The sequence below is a fragment of the Lepidochelys kempii genome, chromosome 2, assembly GCF_965140265.1.
Source record: "Lepidochelys kempii isolate rLepKem1 chromosome 2, rLepKem1.hap2, whole genome shotgun sequence".
NCBI lineage: Eukaryota > Metazoa > Chordata > Testudines > Cheloniidae > Lepidochelys > Lepidochelys kempii.
The window spans coordinates 100,445,162-100,460,531 of NC_133257.1; the positions used below are offsets into that span (position 1 = coordinate 100,445,162).

The window sequence follows — 15,370 nt, forward strand, 5'->3', positions numbered from 1 at the left end:
TTTTAAATTAATATTAGTTCTGCTAAGCATTTACACTTTTCATTTTCTAAGCACTATCCACAGATAAATATCTCATCACCCTGGGATCAGCTCTCAGCTGGATGCTATTTTAGCAGGAGACCACAACTCTATGGGCAACCAATGACAGACTGTCACTGTGGAGGACCAATGTGACTTCAAAAAACCAAGCAAGAATAATGTCCATATAATGTAAAACAATTTCACACTTCAAATTAATAACATTCACTGCATCTTCAATCATGAGTTTCATTTTCATAGTAAAAAAAAAATCTATACACTGTAAAAATTAATACAATGGATGGGTGTGTGTGGGAGAGAGAGAGAGACTGCTGGCAATGATGATTATTATATATCATTGTTACCAGTGAGTTTCACAAGGTTGCTTTTTGAAGTTCTCTTTGACTGGCTTGCAGCAAATGGTATAACTCAGACAGAGAATGCAGAGATGTTTGCTGGTGTTGTGTCAAGTCCTTGGGCCCTGGTTTGGCACATTCATGAACAGCCTTTTGCAATTGCAACTGCAGAGGGAAGGAAATTGTGGGTCCACTGAGATTTGGAGAAAACCAGTGACGGAATATTTTGTCACAGATGACCTGTGAAAAGGTAAAAGAGCAGATTGACTTTCTGGAGCTGCAAATAAGACAATTCTGCCCGTTGGTAACTGTAAACTGTACAAGCTATTGCTTCCACTATTGAGTCCAAAATGCCTCTAACACTGATAAGAGCAAAGCATAGTGCATGAGGCACTCTACAAGCTGTCCCTGGCCATTCTACTCAACCCTCCTTGACCATACCTATCCATTACCAGCATGGGCCTCCCTGTGTAGCTGAGCTGTATTTGGTAGACTTGTGATGTAAGATATGGACAAATGCTCACTAAGTATCAGGTGGAGGACACCTAACTCATTTCACTTGTGACCTAATAGCAAACTGAACAGGGACTGCTAAACTCCACAGTTCAGGGACTGCCTTTATTGGTGTCTTGTATTACCGTTTTGCCTCTGTTATTATTAGAGATTGGGCACTGACAATGTACAAGACCACTACATGCTGTAGCTCCCATCATACTTCCTCTTATCTTTCAAAACAAACTGTGAAGATAAATAATTTTTCTCTGCTCACAGTCAGCCCAGTTTTCAGAAAAGGCTGCCTAAAGTGGAGACCAAGGCCCAGATTCTCCAAGGCTGCTTTGTTCTGCTGTGTACAGCAGTGGCCTGAACAAACCAGAGTTCCCAGTGAAGAATTCCCCCTGTTACTTCACCACTTCTGCATCCCAAGCACAACAAGGGAAAAACAGGCAGGAGGAATGTAGCACAGGTGAGCTCTGCTACCCTGATCCTCTGCTGGCATTGTCAGCAGGGTAAGTTAGAGCAGGATGCCTTGCTCCAGGGCCAGCTGCCCTTGAATCAAGAAGCTGGAGCCCTGTGGCCTCCCTCTCCCAACTAGAGCTGAGCAAAGCTTAGATCTGTAGATATCTGGGCTCATAAATCCCACATATTTTTACATGCAGATAGACATTACACATGCAGAAAGGGAACGATGAATGTTAGGGCCAGCTTGCATGCACAGAGATGAATTTACACATGTAATTTAGGCAGCCATTTTTGAAAACTGAGTTTGATGAATGTACATCAAACATACTTGTCTAGACCTCACCCAGCTCTAGTTCATGCCATATGTTTTATTCTTTAGCTGCCTCTGACTGGTCTTTTTAAAAAGAAAATGTACACATAATAAATCTCTAGCTACTCACTTGCAGGTTGTTGTTGGCCCTCTCTGCCCCACACCTTTTGATTCTCAGGTCACACTTTGAAAAGCAATCGAAAAAATTACAGTCTTCATCTCCTGTGCAATTCTGTTCAAGGATATCCCTCATTTTAGGTTCAAAAAAGGCCATATCCACATCAATGGCAACCACCTGTGATCAAACAAACACATCAAAAGTGACACATGCACTGAAGGATGTAACTTTCAGGATAGGGTGACCAGATGTCCCATTTTTAAAGGGACAGTCCTGTATTTAAACCCTCCTGCAAGTGTCCCGACTTTTTCTTAAAAACGGGCAAATTGTCCCATATTTTCTGTCTCCTCCCCGCCACCATCAGTACTGGTGGGTCCACTCCTGCTTCTGGCTGGATCCCTTCTCGCCAGCCGCCCATCCACCAGCGGTGAGTGGGAGGGTCCAGTTGCCGATGATGGAGATGGGTGTGCAAGGCTGGTGGAGGGGTGAAAATGCAGTGCACAAGTCAGCCACTCCCCCACTAGTCTGTCAACACAGTCCCCGCTGCATCCCAGCTCTTGGCCAGCAGGGCCCCATCCCATTTCCGGCCAGCATTGGCTGCACGCAGCAAGGCAGCAAGCTGCAGTGGCTGGTGAATGTGGGCAGGCGCCAGATGGCAGCCGATTATGTGTCGTCTCTGCTGCCCACCCATCGGCCCTTTACATGCTCCCCCTCTCGCAGTTCTCTCCCTGCTTTGTCCCTTCAAAATCCCCTCCAACCCCGCTGCTACTCCATATGCTCCCTCCCGCCCTCCTCGGGAAGGGCACGTCCTGCTCCCAGTACTGCGCGGAGAACCAGTCCCTACTGAGAGCAGGCCAGGAGGAACCAAGCCCTGCCTATGCCAAAGCCCTGCACAGCGTTGGCACGGGGAAGCCTTTATGCCCCTCAGCTAAGCTCTGGAGTAGTGGCAGGGGGGAGTGATTTCCAGCCTGTTCACACCCAGAACCTGGAGGCTCCACAGCAGCCCCTGGGGCACACACATCCCGACCTGCATCCTGCCCCCAGGGTATGCGGGGCTGCTCTGTCCCCTAGGCACCCTCCCCTGCTGAGCCACATCTCTCATGGTTCACTGAAGCCCCTGCAGTCAGGTTCCCTGGGCCCTGGTGCACAATGCATGCTGAGTGCTTAACCCCTTCCTGCCCATGCTGTAGCCTGGGGACAGGAGGTGACCGGGTTATGTCAGTGGCCAGCAGCAGCCTGGAGGTGTTAGCTGCTTTTCAACACTGTGCAGGTAGGAAGGGACAAGCTGCTTCCAGCCACATGAGAGTGGGAGAAGAGATTAGCTCTGCAAAGACACGGGCCAGGTCATCCCTTCTCCCCCCGGCCTCCCCTGTGGCTGGAAGCAGCTCCCGACTTCACTTAACTAACAGTGGGCCCAACTTCACTTAACTAACAGTAGTTGCAGTAATGATAACCAGTGTCACTCCAAGCTCTATGTGCTATTTGCAGAGGGGAGCTCTGTGATATACAGGGGATGTCTGCTCCTTCAACAGGCATTCATGTAATCAAGTGACATTCATGGTTCTCCCTCTGCTTATCTAGAAATATATCTATCAGTATTTCACAGCTGGTTGATGGTCAGCAGAGAGAATAAAGACTAAATGGATGTGAAGATTAAGCTATCATCTGACTCAATCTTTTTCTTTCTGAGGACCTCCCTACCCACCCCCACACCCCTGCTCCGAATATGCTTTAAAATCTCCAAGGCCCACCTGTGCCAGAACAACTGTTTTTCTGTATATAAAAGCCAGAGTCAGAATTTGGGGTAGCAAGCATGGCAATTGCCCAGTGACCCATGCAACAGGGCCCCCGCAAAGCTAAGTTACTCAGGATTCAGCTTCAGCCCCGGGTGGCAGGGCTCGGGGCCCCGGGCTTCAGCCCCTTGCAGTGGGGCTTCAGCTTTCTGTCCTGGGCCCATCAAGTCTAATGCCAGCCCTGCTTGGTGGCCCCCCTGAAACCTGCTCGTGGCCCCCCCGGACCCCTGGTTGAGAACCACTGCTATGCAGGTTTGTTGCTCCAGTTCAGGCTTAAGAAATATTGGACGGGCAATGCAAAAAGGACCACACAGCTTCTGCAGGTGTTTGATTCATAACTGTCAAGTGGGTAGAAGATTTTAGTTTCCAGGATTGTCAATATAGCCCCTTTTACTTAAAAACTACAAAAATAAAGAAGGGGAGAAGGAAAGCCATCTATGTGATGACAACTGCTTGCTATGGCACGGACAGTGCGGTCAATGAAGTGAGAACAGTCTCACCTCAGTGCTGTGAACGCTGTGAGTTACATTCAACCTTAATATCTAACAATGTAAACCTTCACTCAGAGAAGCCCACCTGTTTCAGATGAAGTAATTTGGTATAGATGGAAATGTTTGGAAAACGGACAAAGCACAGCTATTTGCAATTACTCTGCGGAGAGCTTTAATTATAGAACTAAGCCTCCCAAATAGCAGCAGAGCTGAAATGTATGGTTGAATGACAGCTGGAATGACCCCAGGAATTTCAGATGTATGCACCTGGCAAAAGGCCAAATGGACTTTCCAAAACAAAGTCAAGGATAGGATCTAATTTTTGCAATTTTTTTCCCATGAGGGGAGCTCAGATCTTGAAGAAAGTAAACACACCTTTTAACTCCAGGTATCTTTAAGTTTCTTGGAAAGCTTGATAAGAGTGATGTACCCTGGGGAATTTCACAAGTTCATGCAGGTAAATATCAGAAATATGTCGACTTTCTTAGAGTCGGTAGTGCCTTGTAGTTTCACTCTTAAATTCTATTGGAAAAATGTTGTTATTGCTGTTCACATGTGAAGTGGACCAGATCCTCATGTCTGGCCAAACTGTGCTTGATGTAGGACCCAAGGCAATGGCCCTCCTGGTCCTGAGGGCAGTCAGGAGCTAGTTTGTACCCTGGCATAAATTAAAGCTGCCTCAGAGCTGCTGTAACCTATGCTGGCTTGTAGTGGCCTCCCAGGTGCTGGTATGGTGGCAAGCATCATGGGACTATGTAGGGAGCCAGGTTGGCTTCCCTCCAAACCAGAGGGTAAAGAGCCACCCTCTCAGCCTGAGTGGGCACGGCCAGACCAAGCTTACGCCAATCCCTGGAAGGGGAGGGCTGGGACAGGAAGTACAAAGGGCGGGGCCCTTTGCCCAGTGAGAGAAGCACCAGGGAGGGAGACAGACACAGGCTGCTCCCTCCAGACCCTGCTGCCGACCCAGAGGAGGCCCTGGGCCATGAGGAACCTGACTGGGAGGAAGGCTTGTGGCGACCAGGACTGCCAGCCGCTGAGGACCTGGAGGGGCCAGGCTCTAGCCCGGGCCAGCGTGAGCCCGACACAGAGGGGGAGCTGGAGCTCCCAGTGGCTAAATACCCGGACGAGCTGGAGGGACCGGAGAGGCCCACTTGAGAGACTGGGTAGGAAGTAGCCCAGGGGCAGAACTGCACCGTGGGGTGGGTGTATTTGGTCAGCGGGCGTGGATGGCCCCCCGCTGACCCAGCAGCGGGACCTTTGCCTCCTGCCACTGTCAGGGCCCTGGGCTGGAACGCAGTGGAGTTGGGTGGGCCTGCGTTCCCCTACCCCAGCCAACCTGCCTTGGGTAGCAGAATTGCACACTACAAACCCGTGCCGGCCCGCCCTGGGGCTTGAGGGGCGCGCTGCGGACTCGTGCCGGCACACCTTTTCCGCTAATTCCCCAGCACCCAAAAGGTGTGACTAAGGCTTGCCCGTGGGACCCTAGCTCTCCATTGCCCCTAGGGGCTCGGTGGACCGATTGAAACCTGTCACAGACTGCAACATGCTCCATTCCCCCTTCCATCCCCCCACAACATGTCCACTATACCAATGGGGTGGCAAAGAGTTGGCTTCACCATCTCTGTGCCAGCTGAGAATTTCCCTAGCTACTCTATTAGTGCAGCTTTCCAGCCACTATGCATTGGAGGAGCAGCATAAGGAGGAGGGAGTGAGCACTGAGGATCTAGCTGGTTATTTTGGAAATGAATCCAGAGGCAGGACGGTGTTATCCCAGATGTGTTTTTCTGTACACTAGCAGCATCATTTGTTTTAGGTTGGATGGGGATGGAGGAGCGCTCTTCTAGTCTTCTTTTTAATATTATTTTTATTCTATCGTAAAATGCAACAAACGACAAGATAAAAAATGAATCATAGACTCATAGGAATAGAAGAGACTTCGAGAGGTCATTTAGTCCAGTCCCCTGCACTCATGGCAGGACTAAGTATTATCTAGACCATCTCTGACAGGGGTTTGTCTAACCTATAAGCAAAATTTGCTTATAATATGCAGAGAATAATTAGAACATAAAAGGATATCTAAGATTAGCTTATCCAACCCCTTACTCCTGGGAGTTGTCATTACTCTCACAAAAAAGACATTGGTTTTGTTGAGATCGCTTGTGTAACAGATAATCTCATTAGTAAAAACTTACAAGTGCAGACCCAAAACCTTTTTCTGATTTACAATTTAAACATTGACAAGTCCCTCCACTTAATGGGCTGGATCTTGAATCCTGGGATAGCTCAGAAAGGGAGTGCAAAGGTGGCATCAAGCTACCCTCGCTTTCTTACAATGTTACCTTTTAGATAATTCCACTAAACAATACCGATTGACATTGCCAGGCTCCAGAAAGAGCCATGTCCAACTCTCCTCATCCAGAGGGAGAGTCCTGGTATTGTGGACACCTAGAAGGTAGGAATGAATCAGAGAGAACCATCTCCCACTAAAAGGTCTTGTAATTAAAAGTTCTCAATATTCTTTCACTCATCCTTGGTGAAATCTCTTGTCCCCTGAGCAGATATCAAAACTGACCATGTATGCTCAGTCAGGTCCAATTATAGCACTGTGTAGCATTCATGCTGCATCTGACTGAAAAGATGGTAGGCAAAACCTATCCTGAGGAATCTCTGTTGTGTCTTCCTCTGCTGAAATGATGAGATATTTTTAGCTTCTCTCTGAAATTCTCCAACCATTCCCTACTCAACTCCCATATGGCACCTGAATAAACAATAAACGCTAATTGAAGGGTGAGGGGAAAGCACTCAAATTGCTTTCAACAGCTATAGGCTTAGGTAATATTTGTACAGCAGTTTGAAGATGTAAGTGTTAAATGGATGCTTGGTAAGTATTGATATTAGCAGTCATATTTCTGTAAGTATTCTACATTTATTATGAGTGCAGAAATTCCATTGATCTCACTAACTGCATGCATGATTTGAACACACTATGTATATACAAAAAGAACAAGAGTACTTGTGCATCGGATGCATCCGATGAAGTGAGTTGTAGCTCACGAAAGCTTATGCTCAAATAAATTTGTTAGTCTCTAAGGTGCCACAAGTACTCCTGTTCTTTTTGCGAATACAGGCTAACACGGCTGCTACTCTGAAACCTGTCATTATGTATATACAGTGTCTTGAGAGTATGCACACAATTTCCACTGAAATCAATTGAATTTCTGCCTGCAGAATGAATGCAAAATATGTACAGAAATGGGGTTAACAATACCACTACATTCTAAACATATAGAATCCTTCAATCTTAAAGAACAGCTCTATGCTAAAAAGTTGAAAGGTGACTCTGCAAGAATGGCGTCATGCGGTTCCAGATCTATTGCTTTTCAATTATTTCCAGATCTAATGTGCTCAGGGCAAAAGCACAAAGGATGTTTTTCTCTAACTCTCAGTCCTGCAAACTCAAGCCTTTTCTTGAAATTCAAACTGAGTTCTTGCCTTCCTGAGCATCACCCCCAGCAGTAGTTTCTCTGGGACTGATTCTGTTCCCTGTGACAGCTCTGCAAAGTCACTGCTTTCAAGTGGTGTCCACAGTAACACCTGAGGAATCCTGTTGCCGTCAGTGGGGTTGCACAGGTGTAACTAATTACAATTAAGTAAACAGTTCTTTTCATAATGCACAAAAAAAGAACAGAACTCAACTCTCTCTTTTTGCCAGTTTGAGGTTTGCAGGAAAAAGTAACAAAAAAGTAGCTTTTTAGCACTAAAATAAGTGACTAGATTCTCAATGCACTCAGGAAGAAGCTCTGACAAGGGGTGGCATTTTTTTCATACGCTCTTTTCAGCTCAGAACTGGATCTTAAACTGTGAGTACACAACCGAAGTACTAACTTACCGTGAGATCATTTCGGATAGCAAAATTCTCTGGTTTGATATCGCACAGGTGAAGCCGGTGAGAGAAATCATTATCAAAATGATTCACCATATCTAGGAAGCTGAGTGCAATGTCCGTTATTGCCTTCACCTTGCTTTTAGTGCCAGTGAAGGAGGGACCAACTGCATCCTCCAAGGGAAAAATAGTTTTGTGCCGGGCATGTCCGGCTGTGAGATACTCCACAGCATAGAAGTGGCCACAGGAGCCGATGACCCGTAGGACATGTTTGCTGACGTCCTGCAGTAGACTGAAGTAGATATATTCTTCCTGCTGGAGTAAGGACCACATGCTGGCCACTTGTGCTTTCCAATGCAGACCTCTCCTCCTAGTCCATAAGGGTCCCATTGTGTTGTTAGATAATTCCAGACCCAGGACATTTTTGACCTCCAAAGCTACCATCAGCAGAAGTTCTGTCTCAGGAACATCCTGTGTTTCCACTTCATCAAGCAATCTGAGGCTCTGGTAGCTAGAGAAGATTTCCTTTTTGGATTTCAAGATGACTGGCTGGCCTTTCCAGTCCGCCCGGATGACCTTCTTACCTCTGTCGTAGTAAAGGCATTGCTTGTACACCAGCTTCTGTGCCACACACAAGTCTTCACAAAGGTCACCAGTCAATGCTCCTTTTCTGTAGTCAAGACACTAGAGCAAAGGAAGAAAACAGTTCACAGCAGAAGAATATAGTCAAGGAGCATTTCAGGGAGAAAGGGTCATCGCTGTTACAGTGTGACAAACATCATATTTAGACTCTCGGGTAAGGCTGTGATTTTTCAAACGTGCGTGGAGATCACTTTAAAGAAGTGATTCTTATGACAGTAGAGGGACTGTTTTTTTTCCTCTGGCCAGGTAAAGGGCTAGCACAGATGACCTACACTAGGTGTTTGCCATCTCTATTGTCTATGGGTCAGATTTTGATACCTTTGTTGACACCCCAGGATAATTTACACAGCCCTGTCTGAGTTATGGCAGTCTGTCCTCATCTCCTTATGGGTGGCAGCACTGCCCAGAATCTCCACAGCACTATGTGCCTCTGCCCCACCCCCAATCTGCCCCTCCCAGCCCAGCCACATTCCCAAATAACCTCTGCTTCAGGGCTCATGAGGGACTGGACTACTCAGAAGATGGTCTGTGGCTGCCATCCTCAGTTCCTGCACTGGGGGAATTCTCCTTCAGCTGGATCTGGGGCTTTTACAGCCCATTATATTGCTCTGTCTCTTTTACTGTACATTTCATGTGAAGACCTTATTCCATGTGAAATCCCATCAAAGTCAATGGGACTATTTGTAGACTGAGTTACTCCCGCAATAATATAATATAGATGACTGCAGCAGATACAATCTATGGAGCCCAGAATATGCAGGCTTTTTATAATATATAAATATAAATATATTATTCATTCTGTAAGCCAGAAAGGCTTCTTCAGTTAAGGTCTGTCTGGCAGACTGACATGCTTTAAAATGTATGGACGTACATATCAGATATCCTTAGTTAATTTTAATGCACTTTGGGTAATCTGGATTTTAAAAACCCAAGGAAATTGCTACTTGATAGTTGTATGGTCATTACAAATGCATGAAAGAACTAAAATAATATTTCCCCCCCCCATAATTGCTTCCATTCCTCCACTTGTAGACATGTAGGCAGCTTACATACTTCTGTGTCCATTCAGAACTTCCAGAAGTGCAGCTGCAGAGACAGTTGGGGTGGATCAGTGGACAAGATGATCCCAGATGTGGGGTGGAGGGAGAATAGTTTGTGTTGATGAAGGAAGCCAAACAGCTGGGAGGTGGCTTGATAACATTGGCTGCCCTCATTGCTTTCTGGCATTTGAACTTTTGTTTAAACAAGTAAGTTGACACTTCCAACTGTTTAATAGTTGTAAAGACTGCCTGACCCCAGCCTAACTTCTTACTATTTGTTCTGTGTAGAGGAAACATGACGATAACATTCAAGTGCTGTTATTTTCTTAAAATAGTATCTGAGGTGTGCACCAAGGGAATATGCTCTGATGCTAGACAAGGTTGAAAGTTAAATATAAAAATATCTTTTTTTAAACACTCACTAAAATTGATATTTTGTTTTTCTTGTGTAAACATTCCCCAGTTAGCACGGGGAATAACTGTGAACTGGTAACATTGTCCACTGGGGCCTTTGGGCATGAGGGGCAGGATGGAATCTTAAATCCAATAATGGTGCAAGGGGTGAATGAAGAGGTGATGAACTGGTTATCGTACTACATAGTAGCCAGTGATTCTTGTGACATTAGAAGGACAGGTATGACAGGTATCACTTGTGCTCTCACAGCCTAAAGAGAATGTTGCATTGATAGATGCCAGAAAGAAGAACCAGGTACACCAACTCTGTGTGCATGTGTATGCCCTGATTTTGTGTCTTCCCATACTGTATGTGCATGCAAATCAGGATGGACACACACATTGCAGTCCACGTGCACCTAACTTTGGTGACTCCAGAAGTACATGTGCAATTTTGAAATTTTGGTCTCATTTTTGAGGTATCTAATAAGTCGTCATTCTCTCTTACAAGTAAGAAACTTACTTTTTCTCTGCTGGAGTAGTTTAATAATTCCTACAATCTGTGACCTTACCTTTAAACAACTCCTAGAAAGAGGGTAACACACCAAAGTCCTTTTTTTTTTTAAGGAGCCTTAGTATTAGCTGATTAAAGAGCTTTGCTTCCTGAATGAGAAGATCACAGCCTAACATGTGCACTGCTACTATTAGGAAACTATAGGCCCCAGTCCTGCAATCAAATCCATGCATCCTGCCTGGAACCCCATTGACTCAGCAGGGCTCCATGCATCCACAAGAGTCTCATGCATGGATCCAGTGGAGGTCTAGAAGAGCCCACACCTGGAAAACCAGCAGTGAAACATGGAAAAACATAGTATGCTTTCCAGTATCTGTTGTATTTGCTGTATCATTCTTACTGGTATTTCATAAGAAAGTGACCTTGCAAAATATACAGCCACATCTACAACCCCCAAACATGGGACATGAATCCATCCTGTAATGGGCAAGGAATAGCTCTTAAGTCTGTTCTTTCTATCCAACTGAATTGGTTGATCTGTGCCTATTAACCTAACATCTGCCAGTCATGCATTCTTCAATTTGATTCTTCTTTATTGAGCTTTCACAGGGTTTCTTAAACCATGGTCCACAAGTCACTAGTGAACTGGGGAGCTGCTAATGTCACAGTGCTGAAATACATGTCAGACTTCAAGCAGTGACATTTCCTGCTAATTGTAGATCAGCTCCAGGAATCAGGGTTTCCAGAGGCTTTTTTGCACAATTAAACTAAAACCATCTCAAACAAACCAAAAAATGCCAAGTACCTCTCTGCAATTTTAGAGGGCTTGTCCACATACAGAATTTGCAGCTGTTTAACTTAAATTAGTAACATAAACTATTTTAGTTTAAAAAGTTCAACCTCTTCTATGAACTGGGTTTATTTATATCTCTTTAAAACTGGTTACATCAGTTTAACTAGCACCTGCAAAGTTACTCGTACAAGCGAATCCAATAAGCCAGGTTTAAATTAGTGTAAAAGAGTCCACACAGGGTTTTGCACCAATTTAACTAAATTGGTTTAAAATCATACTTACATGAGTGCAACTTTGTGTGTAGATCAGGTCTGAAGCCTTCTGTCTTTCCTGGCATGTGTTTCTTTGGTGTAAATTCTACTGTGAGCAAGTTTATGGAAGACTCAAAAATCAGAGAAGTCCTACAACAGGGGTTCTCAAACTGGGGGTTGCGAGGTTATTACATGGTGGAGTCGCGAGCTGTCAACCTCCACCCCAAGCCCCGCTTTGCCTCCAGCATTTATAATGGTGTTAAATATATTAAAAAGTGTTTTTAATTTATAAGGGGGGGGTCACACTCAGAGACTTGCTATGTGAAAAGGGGTCACCAGTAAAAAATTTTGAGAGCCACTGTCCTGCAAGGAGCACAGAAACCAACTGGAAAGTTATGTAGACTAATCAGGGTAATGGTGGAGGTCAGGATGCAGGTAATGAATGGGAGATCAGTAGTAATAAGAAGTCCTACACTCTGAGGTGATGTTTAAAGGATATGCACCACCTACACCCTACTGAAGTGCTGTGCATTTCTTGTGCTGGCCCTCTATACAGGTATGAATTTCACCCTGTGAGAGAAACTAAAAAGCACCACTAAAAAATAGAAGGGAATGTAACCAAGTATCCTCGCCCATTGGATTACAACAGGTCACTTTCATCTTGTTGCCCACTGAAAACACTGTCCTCATATTATATTTTCCATATCACCAAACATGCCCCATGCTTCAGGAAAAGGATGGGATGGAAACCTGGAAAAGTAAGTTTTCATGAAAGGAGGATCTCTGCTCACAAAGGGGGTGTTCTGTAGCTGGATTGCATTTCCTATAACAGTGAAACCAAGTGTGGTGCTTAGAACATGTACACAGAGCAACTCCCAGCTAACAGAAGATGAGCTCAGTTCCTACTGGCTCCACCTGGAAGCTGTTCCTTTTTGGTTCAATTAGAGCTATTGCTTATGGACAATGATGATCCTTTTTCACGTCTTAGCTGGGGAAATGCTCCCATCTAGTTCAGCCAATGGACTGCAGACACCTCTTTGCTACAGGGTTACTTAAGTCCACTCTGGTGTCTGGCGAAACACTGGCGGAGACAAGGGTCCAAATGGCTCATCCCTGAAATCTCAGGGCTCAGGGCCTGAGAGGGAAATGTGAATGTAGCTGTTGCCATTTAAAATAGTTGGCAAGGCTGCTATTAATTATTATTATTAAGGCAAGTCTTCCTTACTTATCTAGAACGTAGGAAAATGTATGATCATCAGTTGCTTGCTACTAAAATAGATTATTTAATTTCCATTTGGATTTTTTTCCACTTAACCCAAGCCTTTAAAAAAAAAAGACCCAGGCTTTTAATTGTAACCCACACTGCTCCACTTTTCTCTCTACAGAATTTCAGATCACCACATTTGGCTGAATAGTCTCATATGCTTTCTTGCTTTTTTTTTTTTTAATAAATATTTTTAAATATCCCCTACCAGGAAAAAAATGTGGTGGACCATAACCTGAAGATGATTTCTGAATCGAATGTGATCTCTGCCTAAAAAGCTTGTAGAAATCACCTTATATTTGAATGCATGTGGAATGCTGAAGATCCCTTCTAAAATATTTCAGAAGGGATGCATCCGATGAAGTGAGCTGTAGCTCACAAAAGCTTATGCTCAAATTTGTTAGTCTCTAAGGTGCCACAAGTCCTCCTTTTATTTTTGCGGATACAGACTAACACGGCTGCTACTCTGAAACCTGTCGGAAGTATAGTTGCACATATCTCAAACAGCAGAATCTTGGATCAGCTAACCTAAAGTATTAAACTACCCTGTTTTCCAGTACCAAAGAAGAGCTGAATATGGTCTGCAGATGTTTTAACTCCCAGACCTTTACTCCCCTATTTTTTAAAATCCATTAGAAGATGCTTTAGAAATATTTTAGTCCAAGCAATTAAGTGCTCTGTCTTGTTGAATTGACATTACCCTTCTGAGTAGAAGGAGTAAAATGCAGTCAGCATTGTAAAGCCTTTGCAAGTGGTAGCTTTTCAGCCCAATTCCCTTTTTCAGCTGCTTTGCTCTCTCCCTTATACACAGTGAAGCTTCACTGTAAGATTACTCCATCAGCCAGAGGTACTCGCCTTTTCCATTAACACGTTCACAGATCTAGTATTGTTGCATCAGACAGTCATTGGTTCCCAATACTCTGTATTGCAAAGAACGATGCTTGGACCATATTTTGCATCAAGGAAAATGAAGACATTAAAACATAATAATGCCAAGGAAATGCTATGAGTTTAAAAAACAGTCATTAAAAACTCGGGACGTTTTACGCGTTGCCTTTTTAAGCCCCTGAGTGCAAGAACTGAGGCACCGTCCGTGGGCTCCATTCTCCCCCGGCTTCTCCTATTTAAAGTGACGCTTTTTCACCAGTGACTATTTTTCACCAGTGGGTGGAATGAGGCTACGGTTAGTTCGCCTGGTTAGTATGGCCCGTTCTGTGCAAGGGAGAGCGACTGTACCAGAATGAGAGAGAGAAATGTAAACGGGATCTTAAAGGGGATCGGGGGAGGGGGATCACACCCAGTGTGCAGGGGCATCAGAGAGCAAAGTGGCCTCCTAGGGCCCTGGCGCCGAGCGTGGCGTGCTGACCTGGTACTTGCCATGCCAGCCTCACTCTGCAAGCGCGTGGGGACATACCAGCCTCGCCAGCATCCTGTGGCTTTTCTCGTCCGTGCAGCGCTCGGAGAAGACGCTCCTGTGGACAAGGAAGAGGAACGTGCTGCCCAGCAGCCAGCAGCCAGCCCAGCAGAGGAAGAACAGGAGCGTGCATCTCCTCCAGATCTTCAGCCTCAGCCTCTTGAAGCCAAGGATGCCCCGCATGGTCCGTCCTGGCAGGGGCGGCTTCACACACAGCAGCCAGTGCAGCAGCCAGAGGCAGGAGGGGGCTCCATGGAGATCAGTTTCGCTCCCACTTGTTCGGATCTGTCGCTGGAGCCATTGCAAGGAAGCAAATACCCACCCCCCACCCCCCGGGAGTTACTCGCTCAGTGGCCCGATCTGCCTTGGCCATGGGCAGTGGCTGGCAAATGACAACGTGCTCGCTGAGCAGCAGCGGCAGCGTGCGTGTGTCATCCCCACGGTGCGAGCTCCTAACTGGGCTCTCTGTGATGGGAGCCCTGCACTGCATGGAAGTTACTCCCACTCTGGCCCTCGTACGGACTGATGCTTTTGCAAGAAGACTGAGCTCTCCTTTTGAATTGAAGCCACGTAGTTCCGCCTCTTTTGTCTGCTGTCTCCTGTGTCAACCAACCCTCCTACTGGAGTTACCAGGCAGCTTCTCTCCCCACCCCCTTTCTCCCGAAGTTTCACACACAAGAATAAAAGGGGGGTTGAAGCCTTAATTAGAGCGGCTCTGTGAATCTTTTTAATGCTGGTGGCGGCTTGACACTTTTAAGAGACAGCCCGAAGATGGATGGCCCGTCTGCATGAAGCGTCTCTAGTGAAAGGGGGACAAAAGTTGATTATTGAAGGATATTTTATGCTGTTTGAGTTCCCGTGAGGTTTACTACCCACAGGGGGGAAACAGCAAAAGCAACCCAAGTGCCCACTTACAAATGCAGGAGCACGTATGCCGCTGAAAGTGGTGTGAACAAAGTGTGGGGAAGCCTGTCACCTGCTGGGAATAGCAGCTTTGGTCAGCCAGTGCTTAAAGTGCAGCCCTCCGCGACCTGGGCTGGGTTTTCATGTGATGTTTCGCTGGGTCTGTGATCCCTTGTGACCCCCCTCCCCCCGCACACTTTAAGCACTGCATGTCCCCCCCCCCCCGC

General features: G+C 45.8%; 1 protein-coding gene across 2 annotated transcripts; it reads right to left on the reverse strand.

Moving 5' to 3' along the window:
* Positions 1-251: 251 nt before the first annotated feature.
* Positions 252-14,551, reverse strand: DIPK1C (divergent protein kinase domain 1C). 2 transcript variants are annotated; one of them, XM_073329436.1, is made up of 4 exons: positions 14,241-14,551; positions 7,936-8,613; positions 1,775-1,939; positions 252-614 (listed from the first exon to the last, which is right to left on the reverse strand). In XM_073329436.1, the coding sequence occupies exons 1-4, from the start codon at positions 14,421-14,423 to the stop codon at positions 393-395; spliced, it is 1,248 nt and encodes a 415-aa protein (XP_073185537.1). In that variant the 5' UTR covers positions 14,424-14,551; the 3' UTR covers positions 252-392. The 2 variants fall into 2 exon arrangements, with proteins under 2 accessions (XP_073185537.1, XP_073185539.1); XM_073329438.1 differs by lacking the exon at positions 1,775-1,939.
* Positions 14,552-15,370: the final 819 nt, after the last annotated feature.

Bases quoted from the DNA above. Each gene is read 5' to 3' on its own strand.
- DIPK1C (XM_073329436.1), bottom strand. From the start codon at position 14,423: ATGCGGGGCATCCTTGGCTTCAAGAGGCTGAGGCTGAAGATCTGGAGG. The intron at 8,614-14,240 runs GTATGTCCCCAC...CCTTTGCTCTAG, and splicing joins ACAGGATGCTGGCGAGGCTG to TGTCTTGACTACAGAAAAGG. The intron at 615-1,774 runs GTGAGTAGCTAG...ACCTTTTCACAG, and splicing joins GGGCCAACAACAACCTGCAA to GTCATCTGTGACAAAATATT.